The sequence below is a fragment of the Camellia sinensis genome, chromosome 4, assembly GCF_055761805.1.
Source record: "Camellia sinensis isolate YWXY chromosome 4, ASM5576180v1, whole genome shotgun sequence".
Classification (NCBI taxonomy): domain Eukaryota; kingdom Viridiplantae; phylum Streptophyta; class Magnoliopsida; order Ericales; family Theaceae; genus Camellia; species Camellia sinensis.
In genome coordinates, this window is record NC_138964.1 from 181,005,587 (window position 1) to 181,029,450 (window position 23,864).

At 38.8% G+C, this 23,864-nt stretch overlaps 1 protein-coding gene and 1 long non-coding RNA gene across 2 annotated transcripts; both read right to left on the bottom strand.

Annotated features, from left to right (window-relative positions):
- Positions 1 to 1,824: 1,824 nt before the first annotated feature.
- On the bottom strand, positions 1,825 to 22,938 carry LOC114293251 (protein STRICTOSIDINE SYNTHASE-LIKE 5). The gene is made up of 4 exons (XM_028237293.2): positions 22,343 to 22,938; positions 2,895 to 3,202; positions 2,643 to 2,775; positions 1,825 to 2,333 (listed from the first exon to the last, which is right to left on the bottom strand). Exons 1-4 carry the CDS (start codon positions 22,799 to 22,801, stop codon positions 2,058 to 2,060), a joined length of 1,176 nt encoding a protein of 391 aa, XP_028093094.2. The 5' UTR covers positions 22,802 to 22,938; the 3' UTR covers positions 1,825 to 2,057.
- LOC145789739 (uncharacterized) lies at positions 13,568 to 15,010 on the bottom strand. Its single transcript, XR_014328022.1, has 2 exons — positions 14,352 to 15,010; positions 13,568 to 14,275 (listed from the first exon to the last, which is right to left on the bottom strand). It is a non-coding gene; the product is annotated as an uncharacterized LOC145789739 (long non-coding RNA).
- Positions 22,939 to 23,864: the final 926 nt, after the last annotated feature.

Below are 23,864 nucleotides of genomic sequence, written 5' to 3' on the forward strand. Positions count from 1 at the left end.
CAATGTGTAGAACTCGTCGAGTACTATATTCCTGTAAAAAATCACGTTGATCGGTTATCGATAGCTATGTGATCAAATTAGATTTTTTTCAGCCGTTTATTTTTTGTTGTCCATTTTTTTTATACAAAACTAATTTGATCACATAACTATCGATATCTGATCAACGTGATTTTTTACAGGCATATAGTACTTGACGAGTTCTACACATTCAACAGTTCAAATTATTGAAATGGGATCCGTGGTAAGTCCCTCCGATCCGATGAAGAACTAGAGGAAAGCCTCATCCAGTATATATAAATCTGAAGCATGCCTGTCCCACCACACAATTCAAAGCATTCCATACTGCTTCATTCAATAGTCACTGTCACTATGCATAGGGCATAGGGGTAAAATGGTAATTTTATTATTTTATACAATATTTTAATATACATTTTTCGTAAAAAATCAAAAAGTTATCTCAAACAACCATCTTTTTTCTCTCAACTTTTTAGTTCAAAAAGTGCACTTATTCAGGACATCCCAAACAATCCCTAAATGTACTTTTAGGAAAAAAATAATTTGGTCCCAAAAAGATTTATTTTTTTAGACAAAAATTTTGATCCTAAAAGGATAGTTATTTATCACCAAATGTCCAATTTTGTAACTAAAAATATAATTATGACATTTTTAATAACAAAAATATTTTGTTTTTAAAAAGTGATTTTGTCCCTATATTTTTGCCACTAAAACCTTAATTTGTTGTAATGTGACTATGGTAGTGAGGTCATAACGGTGCATGTCAATGTTTATGCATAAGTAATTATAAATTAGATTAACATTAAATAAGTTTGCTGCTGCTTAAAATTTTCTTAACTTTTAATTTATATATTAAGAGTCAGTCAATCCAATATCTTTTGTCAACACAAAAATCACCTAATTTTGAATTTTGAAATTTTGCTTAGTACACATTCTTTTATATCAAAAATGCCTTCTTCTCTAACAAATAACTCTAATCCTAAACCTTTTAGTACACATTCTTTTATATCAAAAATGCCTACTTCTCTAACAAATAACTCTAATCCTAAACCTTAAACCACCACCTGCTGCCGCCACCCGCTTGTCGTTGCTTGCTATCTTTCCTATCCCTTGAGACAATGAGAAAGTCAGAGGTTTAAGTTTCAAACTAATGAAACAACTGTAATTCTTTCGTTGTAATCTAATTTATTAACCCATTAACATTCTATTGTATGTTAAAAATAAATAAATAACAACTAGCAATCTCCATCATTAATTAGGATGAAGTTGACTGGAAACTCCAATCCCACATTAAGCCTCACTTCCTTGCAAAATCTTGAAAAGAGAAATATGAAGTGTTTCGTTACCATTGTGTTAAATTTTCCTTATCCTTTAAAGGGGATTGTCCATTTTTTGCATGGAATGGAAAAGAGTTGGATCCAATGCTAGGGTATTTATTTTTGTTAAATCATCAATTATCTCAAAAATTTAAATTATTAAGAAAATATCTGATAATATATATCAACTCAAACTCCCTCTCGCATGCATGCAATAACTTTCGCATGTGAAAAGACAAACAAACTAAAAGAACAAGGAACAAAGATAAGTAGAATTAAGTGCATAGTGTAAGTGAAAATACTTGAATGAAAGATCTCATGGAACCAAATTTCTGACGCCATGTTTGATCATCAATTGTTTTAAAAATTAAGTTGTTAGAAAATGGATCAAATAATGTAAATCAAGGTAATAGTATTCTGAGGCTAACGGGTGACAAGGAGATAATTTTGCCTAGTATTTTGGTATGGAATGTGCATTTTGTAAGCAGTTAGATTTACCAGCAGGTAAGCATTCACTTGATTTGTAATATCATGAATTTCACATAGTACAAGGAATTGCTAAAGTCTTTAGTAACCTTATAAACTATGAAACATGCTCCAAAATACAAATGATACCATGTATAAGCCACAGCCCAACAATTTGCATTTGTTTTGAAGCTTCCATAGTTCCATCTACATTTCAATAAAAGAAACTACTTGACTCTGGTGGTTATTTAGAACTTCTTCCTATACTGCTACAGCAGGATGTTGAGTCAAATTGAGGCGGATGATGTATGGATATGTGATGGAACCACAATATAAATAGTCTGCAATCTTTATCCCAGTAGTAACTAGTGATAATTTAGGATCATAATAGTGGGCAATCGGTTTTCCTTCCAAATCAACAGCCAAAAACCCACCATTTATCTCCATATGCGGTCGCCCTATGTACCTCTCCATGATTGCCAAAACTTTTCTGATAAAAGGATATCTCAGTGCTAGATCCCAAGACAGTGTAGTTGTCTGCCAAAATTCCATGAACCATGCCATCAGTAAAAATGTTACCCGCATTTATTCAAAATCATAGACGTTATGCATGAAGAAAATTTAAAGCAGTGAATGAGCAAGGACATGTCAAACTAGTTATTACATGATCTCCATTACAAGACCCATTGCTTCTCTTTAATCAAAAAGTATAAAATATATGTTGATCTAGTGTTGTTCAGCTCGTTTTAAAAGTAGTATATATATCAATTTGAATGCAGGAATTTCAAACATATATTACTGTCAAAGGGGATGATTTCAGTTAATAAAACGCATAAATTTGATTACCGTGGGTAATGCAATCCAATATTGGCCTTCTCCATCATACCGTATGTTGTCAGGCATGCCAGGCAAATTATCAATAAATATATCAACATCACCCCTCTTTTCACCTTGTATGTAGTACCTTTTGCACCTCCTCCTGCAAATTTTTACTTACAAAATGCAAATGAGTAAACAATATCCTAAATGTAGCCTACTCACAATACAAACAAGCTTTGACTGAAAATGCTAACAGTACTTTGTGAGGGAAAGACTTACATTGGGGTTTCACAGAAGATTACAAAACTTTGATCTGGTGAGATTGCTACTCCGTTAGCAAAGTAGAGGTCGCGGACCAACACTTTGGTTTCTTTTGTTGATGGATCATAGCTTATGAATCTACCGTATGGTCTACCCTCCAAAATGTCCCATATGAACTCCTTTAAACTATATTTGTATGATGCATCTGTGAAATAAATCATACCGTCTTTTGTAATATCAACACCATCTGTTAACTTGAATTTCACATCCTCAGCCTCATCTGTCAACAGCTCAATCGTGCGATCTGAAGTTACTTTCAACAACCCCTACACCCATAAATTTTGTTAAACAAAGCACATGTTATATGTATATATTTACCATGGGTTTGAGAAACAACATATTATTATAATATTAACTTGCATTATATGTGTAGCAAATAAAAATTTGCACATCATGTAAACAAACTCAATTTCTTCTTAAATCATCAATATTATGCACACATAAAAAATTATTTAAAAAAGTCTCCAAAATATAAAATGTGTGAGTCAAATTCATTATCTCTGACACATCAAGTTTAAATATACTTCATACGTTCATATTCTAAGTATTTTTGCTAGGTGCATAATAACAAGAGTGATTAATTGAACTAGCCCAATCAATAACGATGCCATTCATTACCTATACAAATTCTTCTTGATTTTATGGAATCGCTCTTGTTTGGGGCATTTTGAATTGAAAAATGATTTGCAAATAAAAATTTATATAGAAAGCTAATAGGATGATGTGGTAGTCACATTTTTAAAATAATGAGTGTTCAATTTAAGATTTTATATGCAATCTGTTACTTTTGTAAAAAGTATAGCCAAATGGTATGCTAGCAAGAATATAGTAAATCAATTGACTGCATTTTGGGACCATAAACATTCAATTTCAACAAATGAGCATGAGTTCCTCTTAAATTTTAGTAAATATTTTGTTCAAATTGTAATTAAAGTAATAAATATTTTTTGTGTAAAAATCCTTTTCGAGTGGGAGGGCAGCTGATGGGAATTAATATTAAAGTGCCTTTGGTTAAATAATGAACCTATTTAGAGGGAATTATTATTCTGTCATAAAAGGTATATAATTTTACTTTTTAGTAATTTTTGCTATGTATTTTTCCTTCACACATTTAAACTACCATTTTCTTAGTTAAAATATTAAAATTTAGTAAATTAGAAAGTGCACAATAGTTTTTCCTACATCTATTTACAAACTATAGTACATTAACTTAATTATTAGAATTTGAGGGCATAAATAGAAACAATGAAAAGGTTAAGGGTCACATTGAATCTACAAAAAAAAAGTTGGGGCCCAGATAGAGGGGTATTTTGGAAAGATAGTTAAAAGTTATTTTTTTAACTTTTTTTGATTTTTTTGTGAGAGAGGAAAGTGAGTTAAAAGCGGGAAAGTGACTTTTAACCCACTTCTCAAAATAGCCCAGAATAATCAAAAGAAATAATCAAAGGTTTGACGGTTATATCCAAAAACTAGACAAAGTTTGAGGGATTGATTGATAGTTTACTCAAAAAATTACTTTCAAAAAAGTATCTAAAATTTAAAATATGTGACTTGGATTCATTCTATATGTGACCTATATTTCACCAAATTAAAATAGGATAAACTATCAATACATTATAATAGTTTGATTTACTTCTTATCAAATTCTATTAAAAATAAGTTTCAGTAAAATCATCGCTAAAAATAATTTTTTGTGATGATTTTTTTACATGTCACAAAAAATTGATAATTAGTGACTTTTTTTAATCACAATTTTTATAAATTGTCGCTAAAACTTTCAATTAGTGATATTGTTTTGTGACGAATTTTTCAAACTGTTGCTGAAAGTTAAAAATTAGCGACTTTTTTATGATAATTTTTTTAAAATGTCGCTAAAACTTATAATTAGTGACATTTTTATGACAATTTTTAAACAATTAGTGACATTTTTATGACAATTTTTAATGAAAAATGTCATTAATTATCATAAGATTTATTAAACAATAAATCTATTTATTAAGACCTACACGTAAGTCCACTTTAAATATGCATCATACATTCATACTCTTATTATTTTTCAAACCTTTGGGACGAAAAAAGCCAGGCTTTTTTGGCTAAAATAGTCACAAAAAATAAAATAGGTTTTTTAGTCCAATAAGACAAAACATCACATCCAATTCATAATCATTATATTCTTTCTCTAAAACAAAAGTCAAAAAAACCAAAAAAGCCAAAAGTCCTTCTCAAACGAAATTTTTTAACACCAGGCTAAAATAACAAAAAAAGTCAAAAAGTTAACCCACTTCCCAAACGAGGCTTAAATAATGCTATGATGGTAAGGATGTATCAAAGTTTTGGGATTAAAATCAGCTCCATTACACATTTGTAAGTAAAGATTTGATGAATTTAATTGTGCCCCTTTACCTGACTCTTCAATATATTAACGTTACGGTGTATTAGTGACACATCGAAAACATCATTTAAAAGAGTTAATTACACTTTTAACTCTTGCATTTTTATTTAAATTTTACTTTAATTCTTATAAGGCCTTGGTTTTGGTCCAGTCCGAGATCGGACTGGACGGTGTTGTTGGACCCGTGAGGGCCCACCACGGGTCCCATTTTGATAATATGAATGGTTTAATGTGTACAACTCGTCGAGTACTATATGTTTGTAAAAAATCACGTTAATCGGATATCGATAGTTATATGATCAAAACAGTTTTTTGTCAACCGCTAATTTGTTCATCGTCTATTTTTTTTTAATACAAAATTGTTTTGGTTAGCTATCGATATCCGATCAACGTGATTTTTTACAAGCATATAGTACTCGACGAATTCTATACATTGAACGGTTCGGATTATCAAAACGAGTTCAAAAAATGAGCCAATGGACCGGACTGAACGGGTCCAGTCTTAATCTCAACTTGAGACAAGCTGGACCATTCTTATAATTTCAAATTGAACAATTAAATTCCTACACTTTGAACAATTTAATCTCTATGCTTTAAATCCACTCTCAATTTGTTTTCATCCAAATTTTCATTATTATTTTTTTTCTACGTGTGCGTCTTAGGAGATTGATAAGTGTTCCAAAATCGTTAACTTTAACCTTCAACTTGAATAGAATGACCAATCTGAAACTAGATTTAAAGAATAGAGACTAAATTATTCAATTTTAATCTATGGAGACTGTGAGGGAGAATTATGAGCCGGTTATGGGCCGAGTTAGAGGCCGAGCAAATGGGAGGCCCAATGGTGCGTTGGGCCGCGATAACTTTGGATTTGCCCGAAGTTGGGGCTGCTCAGAGATGGACCGAGCCACTTGGATCTGCGCAGGTGATAACCGCGCAACTTGCGTTGCTAGGTCGATGGCACGCACCGTTAGCCCGGTTGAGAAGCTTGTGCCAGAAGCTCGACTGGATGGCCTTTGGTTGATCGGTACGACCAGTTTGAAGGTCGGCTCCGCCGGAATGCTGCCGAGCATGGCTAGAAAGGATCTCAGTTTTTGGAGCAATTGGGCATGGAACACAGCATGGCCGTCGACAGCCAAGAAGATTCAGCCCGGCTGCCGAGCTCCCAGTAGAGTGGGCTGGCAGTCGGGTTAGGTGATGTTCAGCAAGATTTGTGCTGACAGATGGGATAGCAGAACCACATATCGAGAGATCACTGGGAGTAGATTTAGGGCACAGAAGGTATATAAGCAAGTCTGTGCCCCCCATGCTGTGGAGACAGACATTTGGTAAGAGAAATACTTACACTCCATTCACTCCTCATTCTCTCTATCCTCAGGTGTGTGCTAACTTGATCGTAGAAGGGGTTTTTCGGCCACACACCGCCGGGTAGCACACCGCTGTTGTGCACGCAGGTGATCGGATAGAAACGGAGCTCGGAAGCAAGGAGTACGGGCTCACCTGGATATCTGCTCCCCGCACAATTGGCGCCGTCTGTGGGAAGTCGACAGACAAAACCTTGTCTTCCAGGCTCATCTGATCGCCATCCATGGCGAACATCGAGGAGATTCCGTTGTCCGCCGTCGATGGAGTTACCCCGGAGTCGGGCAGACGGAGAGAAGGACATCCCACCATCATTCCTCCGATGGCGGACCTGGAGATTTCTCCAAGAGGACATTCAAGAGATGCACGGGATAAGCGCGGAAGAAGTTATGGTCATTCATGGAGCCCAGACGGTCATCGGCGACAGAGAGAATCACATACCCGATGTCTGGAACACAAGTTAAGGGACCAGGACGCCGTCATCCGGCGGATGGCGGCGGAGATGGAGGAGCTGAAGCGGCATGTCAAAGGAAAGGGTGTAGCTGGAGAGGGAGACCATAGTGAACGCACCTAACCCCGCCGTTCAAGCAGTCAGAGCCAGCGGCGTACACCGTCTATCTCAATCACCAGAAGTTACAAGGTTGGAGATTCTGACGCGTACGAAGAAAAATCCAACGCGCAAGATAGTACCTACCGACCCTCACGTCCGGCGACGACGTCGAGGTATTCTTATTCTGCTCATTCAGAGGATTTACGGACAGTTTTGAAGGAATGGACTCGCCGGCGGGAGGCTCAAAGGATGCCGGCGTTCCAGCGGCTATCCTATGGGGTTCACGCCAGCGAGGAGGTAGGAATGCCTCTACCCCGCCCAGCCGCGCCTCTCCTTGTAGATATAGACTTGGCAAGGCTGAGTGCCACTCCATTTTCGTGGATATCGAGACCGTACCGCTTCCTGCGGGCTTCCACCAGCCAAAGTTCACGTTCTATGACGGAAAAACCGACCCGTATATGCGTGTAAGTCATTTCCGACAGGTCATGGCCGGACATAGGCGAAATGACCCTCTTATGTGCTTGATCTTCCCGTCGAGTTTGGGCGAGCTGGGTTTGAAATGGTTCGAGAGGCTGCCGGAGGGGAGCATTAAAAGGTGGCAGCAGTTGGCTGAAGCCTTTGTGACGCGCTTCAAAACCAACACCAAAACACCAAAGGAAGTTGATCACCTCCTGAGTGTCAAGATGGAACCGAGCGATACATTGAAGGCATACAACTCCAGATATTGGGAGACCTTCAACGAGATTTTGGATTGCCCGACTAACCTTGCAATCACACAATACAAGCGTGGTCTCCCGATCGGACATAGACTGCGGGACTCGCTTACCATGCACCAGCCGACATCCATGGGCCAGCTAATGTAGCGCATCAATGAGCACATCCGAGTGGAGGATGATGCGTCAGCATCTACCGTGAAGGCAACTCCGATAACGACAGACAAGCAGTCAGCTGGCAAAGTGCACGCGGTCGGGCAGGAGTCCGGCCGATCCAGCGACCGCGTTGAGGAATCAGACCGTGGCACTAATCACAAGAACCGCGGTAGGGGACGTCGGAATGACCGGGATGACTACCCCTGGGATGACGTAGCCGATGCTAACAGAAGGTTGAAGGCAAGGACAGGCATCACCACGGTCTTTAAGATTCCAATCTATCGCATACTTAGTGAAATCCGTGACAAGGAGTATGTCCGGTTTCCTGCTAAGTTAGGCGACGGACAGAAGGGCTTCAATCTGTGGTACCGTTGCACGTTTCACCGGGAGCGAGGCCATCAGACAAAGGATTGTTTGCCTTTGAGGCAACACTTGGAAGAGCTAGTCGCAGCCGGACACTTGGACTTTTACATTGATGGCGACGTGAAGGCCAATCAAGCACCGGTTGATCCGCGGGGACCGGATGACCGAGATGCGCCTCCCCAAGGGGTTATTAATGTCATCCACGGCATAGTGGAACCGACGCGTGTATGCGAGCTCCGAGAAATGATTAAGAAGGCAGAACACATGAGGGAAGTTTTGTCGGTTCAGCCTGCAATCAAAAGGGGGAAGACCGAAGAGAAAGACGTGATCAGTTTCTCCTCAAGAGACCTAGAGCGTATTCAGACGCCGCACAACGATACCCTAGTGGTAACACTCCGCGTCAAAGAATTCGATGTCAAACGGATCTTGATCGATCAGGAAAGCTCGGTCGAGATCATGTACTACGACGCTTTCAAACAGCTCAAGCTCTGGGATACAGATTTGGCCCCGGCAACTTCGCCACTGGTTAGTTTCAACTGACAACCGGAGTGGCCTTTGGGAAAGATTATCCTACCGGTCAAAGCAGGATCCGTTGTCAAACAAGTGGAGTTCTAGGTGTTGCAAGTGCCATCCACTTATAATTTGATCCTTGGAAGGGGATGGCTTCACGCTATGCAAGCCGTAGCGTCGACCTATCACCAGGTGTTGAGGTTTCCCTCGGTTATGGGGGCAATCGAGGAGATTTGGGGCGATCAAGTCATGTCGATGCGGCGGTCAACGGGAGCCGAGCTGCCAAAGGCTTCGTTCAAATGATTGAGGAACCGGGAGACCGGGGAGTCCTTGAAGATGTGGGCACCAAGGCCGAGAACAAAGCTGTTGAGGAATTGGTGGAAGTGCGCATCGATACAGAGCATCCGGACAGGTTCTTCTTGCTCGGCTCAAGCCTTACAGCCCAAGAAAGGACCGACATGGTTGAATTTTTGATGGCCAATATCGAAGTCTTCGTATGGTCACCTTACGACATGCCCGATCTCGATCCAAGTTTTATATGCCGTCATCTCAATGTCTTCCCCTGAGCAAAGCCGGTCATTCAGCGCACAAGGAGATCGGCGCTGCATCACGCCGGGGTAGTTGCGGAAGAAGTGAAGAACTTGCTTGAGGCGCGAGCAATTCAGGAAGTGCACTACCCTCAGTGGATTTCAAACACGGTCGTGGTGCCCAAGAAGAATGGGAAGTGACGAGTTTGTGTTGACTACAAGACCGTCAACCGAGCTTGTCCGAAAGATAGCTTCCCTTTGCCTAGAATAGACCAGCTTGTGGACTTAACGGCTAGACATAACAGGCTCAGTTTCTTGGACGCCTACCGCGGCTACCATCAGATTGCCATGCATGGGCCCGACCGAGAGACTACCTCGTTTACTACACCAAGGGGACTATTCTGCTACCGAGTCATGCCTTTTGGTTTGAAGAACGCAGGGGCAACTTTTCAAAGGATGGTAACCAAGATGTTCGCTCCTCTGCTAGGCCGGACAATGGAGGCTTATATTAACGATATGGTGGTTAAGAGCCGGCATCAAGCAGACCATTTGTCCGATTTGGCCGAAGTGTTCGTCATTCTCAAAAAGCACAAGCTACGCCTGAATGCGTTTAAGTGTGCCTTCGGCGTGGGATCCAGAAAATTTTTGGATTTCCTAGTCACGAACCGAGGTATCGAAGCAGACCCTACACAAATCCGAGCTGTGCAAGAGCTAAAACAGCCTAGCTCGGCTAAGGATGTGCAGCATCTGGCCGGAATGGCCGCCGCGGTTAACCGATTTATAAGCCGATCATCAGATCGCTGCCGCCCTTTTTTTCAAGCCTTGAAATCAAAGTTCTCATGAGATAAAGAGTGTGATCGGGCTTTGGCCGAGCTCAAGGAGTATTTGTCTTCCGCGCCGTTGTTGGTCACACCGAAACCTGGAGAAGAACTTTACCTTTATCTGGCCGTATCGTAGCATACAGTCAATGCAGTGCTTGTCCGGTCGGAAAGAATCAAACATCTACCCATCTTCTACGTCAGCAAAACCTTGCTACCGGTAGAGTCGAGGTACCTGCCGCTGGAAAAACTTGCGTTAGCATTAATGATGGCTTCAAGGAAGTTGGCACACTATTTCCATGCCCATACCATCATCGTTTTGACCGAGTTCCCTCTCAAAGCTTTGTTCGAACGAGCAGACTTCTCCGGTCGGATTCTTAAGTGGGCGGTCGAATTGGGACAGTTTGATGTAAAGTTCCAGCCGTGCACAGCCATAAAAGCCCAGACTCTGGCCGATTTCGTTGCTGAATTCTCACCTAGAACTCATCCAGCATGCCCGGTCGATATTGCCGTGGCAGATGAAGAAATGAATGCAAGCTCAACCGAAATACCACAGCTTGGCAGCATTGGCGACGCGGAGCTTGCGCACCCTGCCGAAGCCCCTTCAGTTAATACGGTACTACAACCCGGTGATGCGATGGCGGAGTTGGCTGTCACTGACCAACCCACTTCATCCGACACCATATCACCGCGGAGGGAAGAAATGGAACCGCTCAGCCCAAAGCCTGCGGCCGGCATAATACTGCAACCTGGCGATTCGCCTACGGACTTAAGCATTGTGGATCAACTTGCTAAGTCCGGCGCCGAATCACCAATGGGGGCTGAAGTGGAACCGCTCAGCTTGGGACCGGAAGCCGAACAGCCGAGCAATCGTGATCCCATCAACCTTCAAGCTTCTCAGGACCCCTCAGAGTGTTGGAAGCTCTTTGTCGGCGAAATGTGGAAACTTTTTGTTGATAGAGCCTCGAACTGTCACGGTGCCGGGCTGGGTATAGTCCTTATTTTGCCAGACGGACTGACTATTGAACATTCTATCACCCTTGGCTTCCCAGCATCTAACAATGAGGTCGAGTACGAAGCGTTATTGGCCGGTCTCAAGAGCGCGCTTCAGATGCAAGCATCCGAACTAATGGTTTACAGTGACTCCCAGCTTGTGGTTAACCAAGTTTCTGGGGTTTACGAGGCAAAGGATGACAGAATGATGAAGTACCAAGCTCTGGTCAGAGACCTCATCAAGCGATTTCAGGCGATCAGGGTCCAACAGATTGGCCGAGAAGACAACGGCCGAGCAGATGAGTTGGCCGGCCTTGCTTCTATGGTTGACAGCACATCTCCCAACCCTCTTTTTGATTGAATTCCTTCCGAGGCCCAGCATTGAGGAAGCTGGGCAGACAGAAGTACTCTGTGCCGAGCTAGGTCCTTCTTGGATAGACCCCATAATCCTCTTTCTCAGAGAACGGACCCTTCCAGCCGACAAGAAAGAAGCGCATAAAGTGCGGGTGAAGTCTGAGCAGTTTTAGCTATCTCCATCAGGCGCTTTATACAAGAAGTCTTTCACCGGCCTCTACCTGAAGTGTGTGCACCCTAGCAGCGTGGAAGCCTTCCTTTGCGAGATACACGAAGGCATCTGTGGCAGTCATATAGGGGGTAGGTCCTTGGCTTACCGAGCTATTTCGCAAAGCTACTGGTGGCCGTGCATACAAGCTGACGCCTAGAAATATGTTCGCAAGAGTGAGAAATGCCAGAAATTTGCCCACCAGATCCACCAGCCGGCCAGGGCACTCCTTCCCCTCACTAGCCCTTGGCCCTTCGCGATGTGAGGGCTAGATATAGTGGGACCGCTCCCAACAGCACCAGGCAACCGGAAGTTCTTCATCGCGGCCACAGACTACTTCACCAAATGGGTTGAAGCGGAGCCTTTGGAAACAATCAAGGAGAAAGACGTGAAGCGATTTGTCTGGCAGAATGTGGTCACGCGGTTTGGCATCTCCAAAATTCTGATCTCTGATAACGGCACCCAGTTCGACAGTCGCGTATTCAGAGGGTTTTGTGAAGATTTGAAAATTGAATTCTACAACTCTACTCCGGCTTACCTGCAGTCCAACGGTCAAGCCGAGGCTTCGAACAAGACCATTCTTGATGGACTGAAGAAGAGGCTTGAGAAAGCCAAAGGAAAGTGGGCTGAGGAAATCCCCAGTGTCCTTTGGGCATACCGAACAACCCGCGGCGATCTACCGGAGAAACTCCTTTTGCTTTGGCATATGGCATGGAGGCGGTCATCCCTTTGGAAGTTGGTATGCCCACCCTCAGAAGTGAAAGTTTTGAGCCCGAGCTGAACGCTGAAGCCATGGCCTTGGAATTGGACCTAGTGGAAGAACACCGGGAAAAGGCTCTTATCCATATGGCCGCCTACCAACAAGAGCTTTCAAGGAAATACAACAAATCCGTGCACCCCAGACCGTTCAAAGTGGGCGATTGGGTCTTGCGGAAGGTCATGGGCAATACCCTAGTGCCAGGCGAAGGCAAACTAGGGGCAAATTGGGAAGGACCTTACAAGATAACCGGTCTAGCGGGCAAGGGGGCATATCACTTGGAAGACTTAGATGGTAGAGGAATACCCCGGCCATGGAATGCAGCCAACCTCAAGTTGTATTATTTCTAGTTTTTGCCCTCTTTTTTGTGCAAAGAAATTTTTTGCCTTACACTTCATGTAATATTCATTTTTGTCAATATATAGAAGTGACTCATCTTTGCCTTGGCATTTTTTGTTACTTTGAGTTTTGCGTATACTCGACCGAGATGTTTACTCCGGTTGCAAAGTTGATGTTTTGTTCAACTTAGGCACTCTCAACCGAGATGATTAGCCCGGTTGCAAAATTGATGTTTTGTTCAACTTAGGTATTCTCAACCGAGATGTTCACTCCAGTTAAAAGAGTTGATGTTTTGTTCAACTTAGGTACTCTCAACCGAGATGATTAGTCCGGTTGCAAAGTTGATGTTTTGTTCAACTTAGGTACTCTTAACCGAGATGATTAGTCCGGTTACAAAGTTGATGTTTTGTTTAACTTAGGTACTCTCAACCGAGATGTTCAGTCCGATTGCAAAATTGATGTTTTTCTCGACTCTGGGTGTACTACCGAGATGATTTATTCCGGTTATATGACTTAATTAATGAAATTTGTCTTGCCAACATATTCTGTCCAGTTGAAGTTACTCAGCTCTAGGACCGTGCAAACACTTGGTAAAACTAGATCTTTTTCATTAATTAAACAGAAAAGTACAAAAGGAGGGGCAAAGAGCCCGGTTACATGTGCAAAGCAAAAAATGAAAGAAAACTACACAAGGGGGGAAAGATTGGAGAATTCGTCATCAGCTGCTTCCAAGTCGACCGTTGTTCGCTCTTGGACACCGGTCTCAGTTTCTCCGGGCTGCTCCTGGCCGCTTCCCTCCTCGGCATTGACCTCAGTTTCTTTGGCAAGCTCTTCCTCGGCCTCAGCTTGCAACACGCTGAAGACGTCGTTGGCATAGGGCACGAGGTAGACCGGTAGGAAGGCAGCCGGGGGAGCGGCAAACACATCGGTGTCAGGACCTTGATCGAGATGTTCGTAGGCTGACTTCCAGCCCGCTTTGAAATAAAATGTCTTAAGTTGCGAAGACCTGCTTCTTGTAGCTGTCCTCGGCTTCCTTGAAGCCGGCGTTGTTGGCATCTCCGCATTCCTTCTCCCTTGACGCCTTGAGTGCGTCCAGCTCGGCTTGGAGCTCATCTCTCTTCTTCTTGGCCTCCTCAAACTAGCCGAGCAACCTGTTGTTGTCAGCATTGGCAATTTGAAGTGAGGACTTTGCTCGGCCGAGCTCGGTCTGCAGACTCTAGACTTGGCCGGCAGTGTCATTCGCCTTCTGCCGCAATCGATGGATTCACTCCATGACCAAGTGTTGCTTCTGGATGGCCTGCAAGAAGAAAGTCTGATCAGAGAAGAAACCGTGCAAACACTTGGTAAAAATTTTAGAGAAGATTGAGACTTACTCTGGCCATGGACTTAACAGAAAATTTCACCAATCGGGTGTCAGGAACGTGGTCGCTGCCGACCACGTCGCTCGGTAGGAGAAGGGCTTTGGAAAGGTCAAAGGCGAGCAGGTGCTCTTTGTTGCCCTTGATGGAAGCGGTAGCCGATATGTCCTTTCCCCGGTGCTTCCACTGCGATCGCCACGGTGGTGTTGGGTCGACAGTGACGATGGGTTGTTTGGTGGTTAGCTCGGCAACCAGCCTGGCGGATGGGTCTACGCGAGGCCTTTTGCCAGCCCGGCGAGCTTCTTGTCTCGGTTGCCCGGCACCTGGAGATGCCAAGGCGACCACGGGGCCGCTGGATTGTCCGGCAGCTTGAGAGTGTGTGGTGATGCTCGGTATCTCGGCTGAGGTGGCTGTTAGGAAGTTCTTGATGCGGCTTCGTTTTGCCATCTCTTGTTCTTCGGTCAGTCGAATTAGTGGCACGTCCAGTAGAGTTGGGTCCGGAGGAGGTGTTGGAGCACGGAGAAAGCCTGTAACTTTGCTCCGGCGTGGAGCTGAGTATCTGTAGGTTGGAGTGCAGCCGAGCAACTCGTTACAATCCCGGTGGCTGTAACGGAGCACGGTTCGGATGGCTTCAACGTTGGGATATTGGTAGTTGGATTGCAATGCTTGAATTGCTGCAAAAGAAACAGGAAAAATAGTAAGTACAGAATGTTGAAAGCAGGGACTTAACCGAGCAAATTAGCGCGGCTTACATGTGGAACCAAAGTTCTTTCTGATGAACCAGCCCGGTACGTCGGCTGTTTCATAATTGCCAGACACCCAGAAGAAGTCGTCATCATGTAAGTCCTTGTTCGGGGTGCCGGTTACTATCTTCTCTTTACCCGGTCTTATTTTTAAATAATAGGCCAGGCCGTCGCCGGTGTGCCCAAGGGTGTATTGTCGAAGTATCTCGGCTAAACCTAAGTTTGTTCCTAGCCGGTTGTTTAGCTCGTGCACACCATTGATTATTCGATAGGTGTTGGTCAAAACTTGGGTGGGTGCTAGCCCGGTGCGGCGCAGAAATTCGGTCATCAGAGGGTTGACCGGGAAGCAAAGGCCTTCTTCAATTACTGACAGCACGGTGAAAGGGCATTGGTCAAGCCTGCCCCAAAGGGTTGTTTCTATCTCGGCGAGCTCTATGTGGACGTCTGCCGGGATACTGTATTCTTCCCTGAAGGTAGCCAAGGCAGCAGGTGTATCCACAAGGAAGCGGAATTTTCCCATGTTTGACTGACTAATCTAGCTCGGCTGAGGTGGTTTGGCACAGGCTGGGAATTAATGGCTGCTCGGTCCTTGAGAGCCTCAGGATTGGTCTTTGGTCCCCTTGGACTCTGCAGGAAAACGGAGGGTAATTGCAAGTGGGAGCGCGGTCGCGCAAAATGAGCTAGAGTTGAGCTCGGCCGTGGATTGTGCCAAACCACCTCGGTCATAAATGTTAGCCAAGGAGCTCGGTCGCTCGAGCGAACCAGAGATTAGCCCGGTCGAGCGGCCAAGTCCTTTTTGCTACCCCGGTTTCTCCTAAGGTTGGGACAAACTAAAGATTTGCTCGGTCTGAGTAATTTTTTGGATCGAATGAAGATCTGGAGCCTGGTCCGCCCCAGATCTTCATTGTTCATCAGGGAAATTGAAGAACAGTGAAGAAACTAAGGGGCATTGAAGGTTTTGGGTGGGGGAGGCCCTAAACCTACGAATTTGGTGCTATAAAGAAGAAAAATATTAAACGAAAACAGTAATAACAAGGGTTCAGAGAGCTTACCAGGAGAGGGCAAAGTCTTCTTCTTCGAAGACGAACTCAACAATGGCAAGCAAGCGTAGGCAGAAGCTCTGGATCGACAAGGAGGAGAGGGAGTCGGTAAGGTTGAAATGAAAGAAAGTTCAATGTGTTTATAGAGATGAATAAGACCGCCAAAAATTTGAATCTGAACGGACGTGATGTTTAGCTACTCGAGGCCAATCAACCCACGACACGCATCTCTATTGACGGCGGCGTCAGTACTGAAGAGACAGGATGGTGAATCGAGGCATCGACCGGGCAAGTTTTGAAGACAAGCATGTCAAGTAGCCCGGTCACCGTATTGCAAACCGAGAACCGAGGAAGTGTTACACCGGTCAGATTTGGTAATCCCGGTCACGCTTGTGCGGACGAAATTAAGGGGCAATTGAGAGGGAGAATTATGAGCCGGTTATGGGCCGAGTTAGAGGCCAAGCAAATTGGAGGCCCAATGGTGCGTTGGGCCGCGATAACTTTGGATTTGCCTGGAGTTGGGGCTGCTCAGAGATGGACCGAGCCACTTGGATCTGCGCAGGTGATAACCGCGCAACTTACGTTGCTCAGTCAATGGCGCGCACCGTTAGCCCGGTTGAGAAGCTTGTGCCAGAAGCCCGGCTGGATGACCTTTGGTTGACCGGTGCGACCAGTCTGAAGGTCGGCTCCGCCGGAATGCTGCCGAGCATGGCTAGAAAGGATCTCAGTTTTTGGAGCAATTAGGCATGGAACACAGCATGGCCGTCGACAGCCGAAAAGATTCAGCCCGGCTGCCGAGCTCCCAGTAGAGTGGGCTGGCAGTCGGGTTAGGTGATGTTCAGCAAGATTTGTGCTGACAGATGGGAAAGCAGAACCACGTGTCGAGAGATCACTGGGAGTAGATTTAGGGCACAGAAGGTATATAAGCAAGTCTCTGCCCTCCATGCTGTGGAGACGGACATTTGGTAAGAGAAATACTTACACTCCATTCACTCCTCATTCTCTCTATCCTCAGATGTGTGCTAACTTGATTGTCGGAGGGGTTTTCCGGCCACACACCGCCGGGTAGCTCACCGCTGTTGTGCACGCGGTGATCAGATAGAAACGGAGCTCGGAAACAAGGAGTGCGGGCTCGCCTGGATATCTGCTCCCCGCACAGAGACCAAAATAAAATTTGAATCACACATAAAATTAAAAACTATAATTAACTTATTTAAAATTACTCACAGAAACATTCTTGATCTTCAAATGATGCAACATACATACAGTGGTTGTGAACATCTGATGATCCTTCTTGTTGTCATGGATAAGATTTGGTATTTTGTCAATTTTTTAAGACCATTTTAATCCCATTCTAACGAGCTCCAAATTGGATTTTTCCAACCTTTCAATTCAACCCTTCACACCCAACCAATGGGTTTGTCTGATTGGCAAGAATTCCTACACCTCATGAAGAAATCCGTAGTTCAACTATCTCTATTTACGTGTGGATCGTATTCCTCCTATATTAATTGAGACATTCTCTTGAGAGTATAATATCCCCCTATATTAATTAGGACATTCTCTCTCACTTTGAGAGTATATTATATAAATCAAATCCATAAATAAACAATAAAAAAATGATTTGGCTTTCTCATATTGGGAATATAACTTAAGACAGCATTTGGGCTTAATGGGCCTATTATAAGCCCAATCTTGATAATCCAACTTTTTATTACTTGTTGAGAAAAATATTTATGTAAAATATAAAATGATTGAATTCGGTATCAATATATTTGAATCACATTTGTCTTTACAAAATAGATGGTTCTTTTTAAAATTATATTTGTCGTCTATTTTTTTAAGATAAATGCGATTCAAACATATATTTACTATGGATAGTTATTTTTGAAATTATATTTTACCGTCAATTTTTTTAAAATAAATATGATTCAAATATATAGTTATCAAAATTTAATTATTTTGATTTTTGACATAAATATTTTTTTAATAATTATTAAAAAATAAACGATTTAAGTCACAAAAACTTTAGTTTATAAAATACTTAGTCTCCGTTTGGTAAATTTTTCTAATTATAATTTGATAATATGAGTAGTATTTTGAGTTTGTGTGTTTTGAAATTATGATTTGAGTGTAGAAAATTTGTTTGGTTATGATTTTTGAATAGAGTGTTGAATTCAGTGTGGAATTAAATTTTGAAAATTTGATTTGACATGTGAAGTAAGAAAATTTGTTTTGTTATAAGTTTTGAAAAGAGTTTTCAAAACTTAATTCAAATTGTTATAACTCATAACAAAACACACTATTGAAAATTCTGATCAACACTTATAACCAAACTCTTTTTAAAATTCAATTAAAAAACTTTGTTATTAACAGAAAATAACATTAATCAATTTTTTAATTGAAAATACTACAAAGGAAATAATTTTTTTTTCAAAATAAATATTCAAAAAATTTAAATCATAAATATTTAAATAATTTAAATAATCTAAAAAATTTAATAAGTGAAAAATTACAATGAATATTCAAAAAATTTAAATCGTAAAAATTTAAATAATTTAAAATTTTAATATTTTAAATTTAAAAACAATTCTACACTCAAATCGTAATCAAATACATAAAACAAAACTCAATTAAGAAGTTATTTTTAAAGCTCATAACTAAACACATAACTCAAAATTTCACACTACTTTCGCAACTCTACACTCAAATCGTAACCAAATACATAACAAAAAAATTAAAATATTTAAAAATATTCAAAAAATTAAAAAATTAAAAAAATGTAACATATTTAAATATTAAAATATTTAAAATCTTAACAAAATTAAAATATTGATTTGAATTGAGTTTTGAAAATAGTTTTGAATTATGTGTTTGGTTATGAGTTTTGAAAAGTAATTATTATGTTTTGAATTGAGTTTTGAGAAATGAGTGTAGAATTATGATTTGAAAACTCAAAACAAACATCACACTCAAATCAATAAGTGAAACTATAATTTGAGAGACTTACCAAATGGAGCCTTAGTTAGGCCATATTATCTCCCAACGGAAGAGACACCAAACTCCAGAAAAAATATATATATATTTAATAACTTGAATTTATGTGGCTTAAATATATCAAACCGATATCGTTTCACCAAACATTGTTGGGAAAAAAAACCTTTGGCTCTCTTGCTGACGCCTCCAACACTTCGGTTTCATCACTTGCGCACAAGCAAGCACACACGTAAACGACAATATGCCTGATAAGTCCACACGTAAACAACAATGCCACAAATTTAATAAAAAAATAGATATATAAAAATCAACCTTTCGCCCTCTTGCCGACGCCTCGAACACTTCGGTTTCATCACTTGTCCGTAGGTCCATACGTAAACAACAATGCCACAAATTTAACCATATATATATATATATATTTAGAACTTTATCTAAAATCAATATATGGTCACTGGAAAACTTCTAATAATTTCTTAGAATAATTCAAATTTGAAATTTTTTATTTTATTCTTAAGTTTTTATGGTTCGGTCAATTCTAAACCTTACATTTTATTTTTAAGTCTTTATTGTTCCGCTAATCCTTTAGAGTTGGTTTAGATAAAAAGATAAAATAAGTTAATTTAGTTAAGAGGTTTGTTTGAGAGGTTTGTTTGAGATTAGGAATTAATTTAGTTATAAAAAGATAAAATAAATTAAAAAATTAATAAGACAAAATGTCATATCTAAACTATAATCATTTTTTTTTTCTTACAAAAGTCAAATAAGTTAAAAGATTCAACCCAAAATTTTTTAATCCATACAAAAATAAGCAAAAAATTAAAAAGTCAACTCACTTCCCAAACAAACCAATTATAATATGGTAAGTCCTACACTTGAATTAATTCTGAAGTATATTTTGATTTTTCTAAATAAAATTTTAAATAAATTTTATGAATTTGTAGCGCTATATATGGATATACATGAGACCACAAATGGGATGTTATTGAAGATGTACGTGAAGCACACATTTATTTTATTTTATTTTATTTTTGAGAGAAGGAAAAAATTGGAAAGTTAAGCAGTCAATGGAGTATTGGGCCTGTTTGGCAGAAATTATTTACAGCTTATTTCAGCTTTCAGCTTAATTTAAGCTATTTTGATGTGTTTAGTTTAGCTTATAGCTTATAGCTTATAGCTTTGTGGAAGTCAGAAATCAGCTTATTCTTTGAGTGGGACAGGAGATGCTTTAAGAATAAGCTGGAAATCAGCTTAAGCTGAAAGTTATAAGCTATAAGCTGTTTACGCATAAGCTATAAGCACTTTCCCACAGCTCTACCAAACAGGGCCATTGTACACAACTACCGTAATTAATGGATCTGAAAAGGGAACAATTAATAAAATAACATAAAATAATATCATTTGAGAGATTCATTTGTATGTTTCTCCTATTTGTTTTTTTAATATTTAGCTGGCAAGCGGGTTAAAATTATCAATAAATGTATGACTTTTTTTTTCTAATATAGTTAATACAAATATTATGATAATTCAGATCTTATCTAAATAATTTTAAACCAATAAATTCTATTTAGTAAAATTACAAATATTATAATTTTTCTCAAATTTTAAAACTAAGAATATTATTCACTTTGTTTAGTTCTGGTTTTCAAAAAATAATTTTCAGAAAATTTTACTTTTTAATTTTCGTATTTTAATATTTTTAATATTTTTTTAGAGAAATTTATTAGAAAATCTTTTTTCAGGTGTTTGTATTTCAATTAATCCATCAGATATTCTTGTATTCTAATAAGTCCTATTATTTGGATATTTGATTTACCAAATCCTAATTCTTATATTTAAGGTATTTTATGGACATTTCTACCCTTACAAATATTTTTTGAATGATTAGCAATTTAGTGATGTGAACATTCATATTTCATAATGTGAATATTCACGTTGGCATGTTAACATTCATATTGATAGTGTGAACATTTACATCACGGAATTAGGAGTATTTTGATAACTGTGTCACCTATAAGACTTATTAGAATATAAGAAAATAATGTGAACTAAATGGAATATAAATAGGTGAAAAATGATTTATGAAAAAATGTCTATTTTTTAATATTTTAAACAATTTTTTTTAAAATTTTTACACACACCTAACATAAATACACTTAAAAAATATAATATTTGTGAATTTTTTTTAAAAAAAATACACTAAATACCAAAAAATAAAAATAAAAATTCAGTACATTTTTCATATTTTGTGTATTTATTAATTTTTAAAAATATTTTTTTACAAATATTTTACTATTTAGATACATCTAAGTAAGGTACAGTTAAAAAAGTAAAAAATTGCTTAAAATTTAAAAAATATTCACTAAAAACAAAAAAAAATGCGAAAAATAAAAAACTCAATTTTCAAAAAACTCAATTTAGAAAACTGAAATCAAACACATTGATTAATTTTGCATAATAATATTCCAGATAATTGTTTCACTAACCAATAAAAAAATAGAGTATGAGATTAAACGTTTTTACTCTCTTACTTATTGGTTTGATTTAACTATCCAATAAAATCCAAAAGATTATCAAATTTTTTTTTTTTAGTTTTAAAATTGAGAACATTATCATTTTTTTTTAAAAAAAATTTTTTTAAAATTCAATAGTATGCATCAATGTCCCATTATCATGCTCCTTTATAGATACAAAATTTTTAATTTTGGATAAAACAATAATTTAGTTTTTTTAATATTTTTTTTTAAAAAACATTAATTTTTTTTACACATTTTTTTTTTAATTTTTTCAATTTGAAAGTTGATATTTTAAAATTTTGAAAATCAAAATAAATATCAAATCATCATGTTTTTTTATATATTATATATAATTATAAATTATAAACAATTATTATTTAAAGGATAATTTTGATTATTAAAATTTAATAAGAGTTGATGGTAAAAAAAACTTAATTACAATTTAATAGAGTATAAATTCATAAATTAGAATTTATATGTAAATGTCTCTCAATTTGTATATATTATCTCTTGTATCCTAAAGTTACAGTAGGCTACTGTTCCATACCTATTCATTATTTTTTGGTAGATTTAAATAAGATGCATGTAAAAAATAAAATAAAAAAATTCATCAAATTATTAAAAAAATCACTAAAAATAAAAAAAAATTAAAATTTGATTTCAAAAACTGAATAACAAAACAAAATATTTGAAAAAATAACAATAATACAAACCTTGTCTGCGTCGGCAATGACGAGATCATTGTTGTGTCCAAGAATGAGTCCGAGAGGCCGACCACCCGTGTTAACCCAGTTCTCCACCACCGAGTCATCCGCAGACTCGTTGACCGAGACTCTCTTGATCCACCCATCAACACAACCCGCATAGACGAGGCCCCAGTCCGGGTCGTAAGCAAGGTCTTCGGGTGCCAACAACTGCCCGACTCCGATCAACTCTGCACCCTGAAGCATGCGAGAGTTCTGCTTCGGCACGAACACGGGGTGCTGAGCGAACTCGTGAGTCGGCATAGGAGCTGGGTCGAACGAGTCGAGTTGATAGAGAATCACCCCGGCTATTACAGGTGCCACAACAATGAAAGATAGTAGTAGAAAACTGGAGGAGGAGGAGGAAGATGAGGTGGGTTTGGTTATGTTTGAGAGAGGTGAGTCACGGTGAGGCCTTGACTCGGACATTGGTGCTATTGACTCAGATTGTAGGTATTGTGCTGGTATGCATACGGTGGAAGTGAAAAAACTAATGAAATCTTCTTTAAAAGCAGTCTGCTACACTTGGACACGTGGGCAAGTGATGTAACTTTATTTTTATTTTTAAATTGTTAATAATATATAAATAAATAAAGGGTAAATTATACTGACACCCCTTGAGGTTTATATTTATTACGGTTTCCCCTCACCTTTTGGAAATTACATCTCCCCTGAGGTGTAAAGTTTCATTACAGATTTCTCACTTCAGCAATTTAATTTTTTTAAATACCAATTTTGCCCTCATTAGATAAATTACGTTGACACCTCTCACATTTTGAAAATTACAATCTCGTCCCTAAGGTTTAAAGTAGCATTACCAATTGCCCCCTCGGTTAGTATTAGTTGGAAAAAAAATTCATTAAAAAAAAATTAATTAGAAAAATTTTTTTGTTAGTAAAGTTTTTAAATTTCTGTTTAAAAACCAACGTAAGCTCATTTTTTGAATTTACGTCTTTTCGTCAAATTTACAACTGAGACAACCATTTATAAACCAAAAAAATTATCAAACAAGTTTTTATGATAGTTTTTTAAATTTTCGTAAATATATATTGAAAACTGAAAACGAAATGATTACCAAACAGGCTTATGGTAAAAATGTCGTAAAATTAACAAATAATTAAATAAGTTACCAAGGTAAGAAATGACTTATCAAAAGATTCTTAGGCTATGTGTGGTTTGATTTTTAGAAATATTTTTTAAAAATTAAAAATTAATTTAGTTAAGAAATAAAAAATAAAAAATAATTATCATTTTTATATAATTTTTATCTTTTGAGTGGTTAAAAATAATTTTTTACAAATTAAATTGAAACAGCTATACGCATGTATAACCTGCTCAAAAGTTAAAATGATAATTATTTTTTATCCTTAAATGGTAATTATTTTTTATTTTTTATTTCTTAACCAAATTAATTTTTATTTTTTTTTTAAAAAAATTCTAAAAATCAAACCATGCATAACTTAAGAATCGTTTGATAAGTTATTTCTTACGT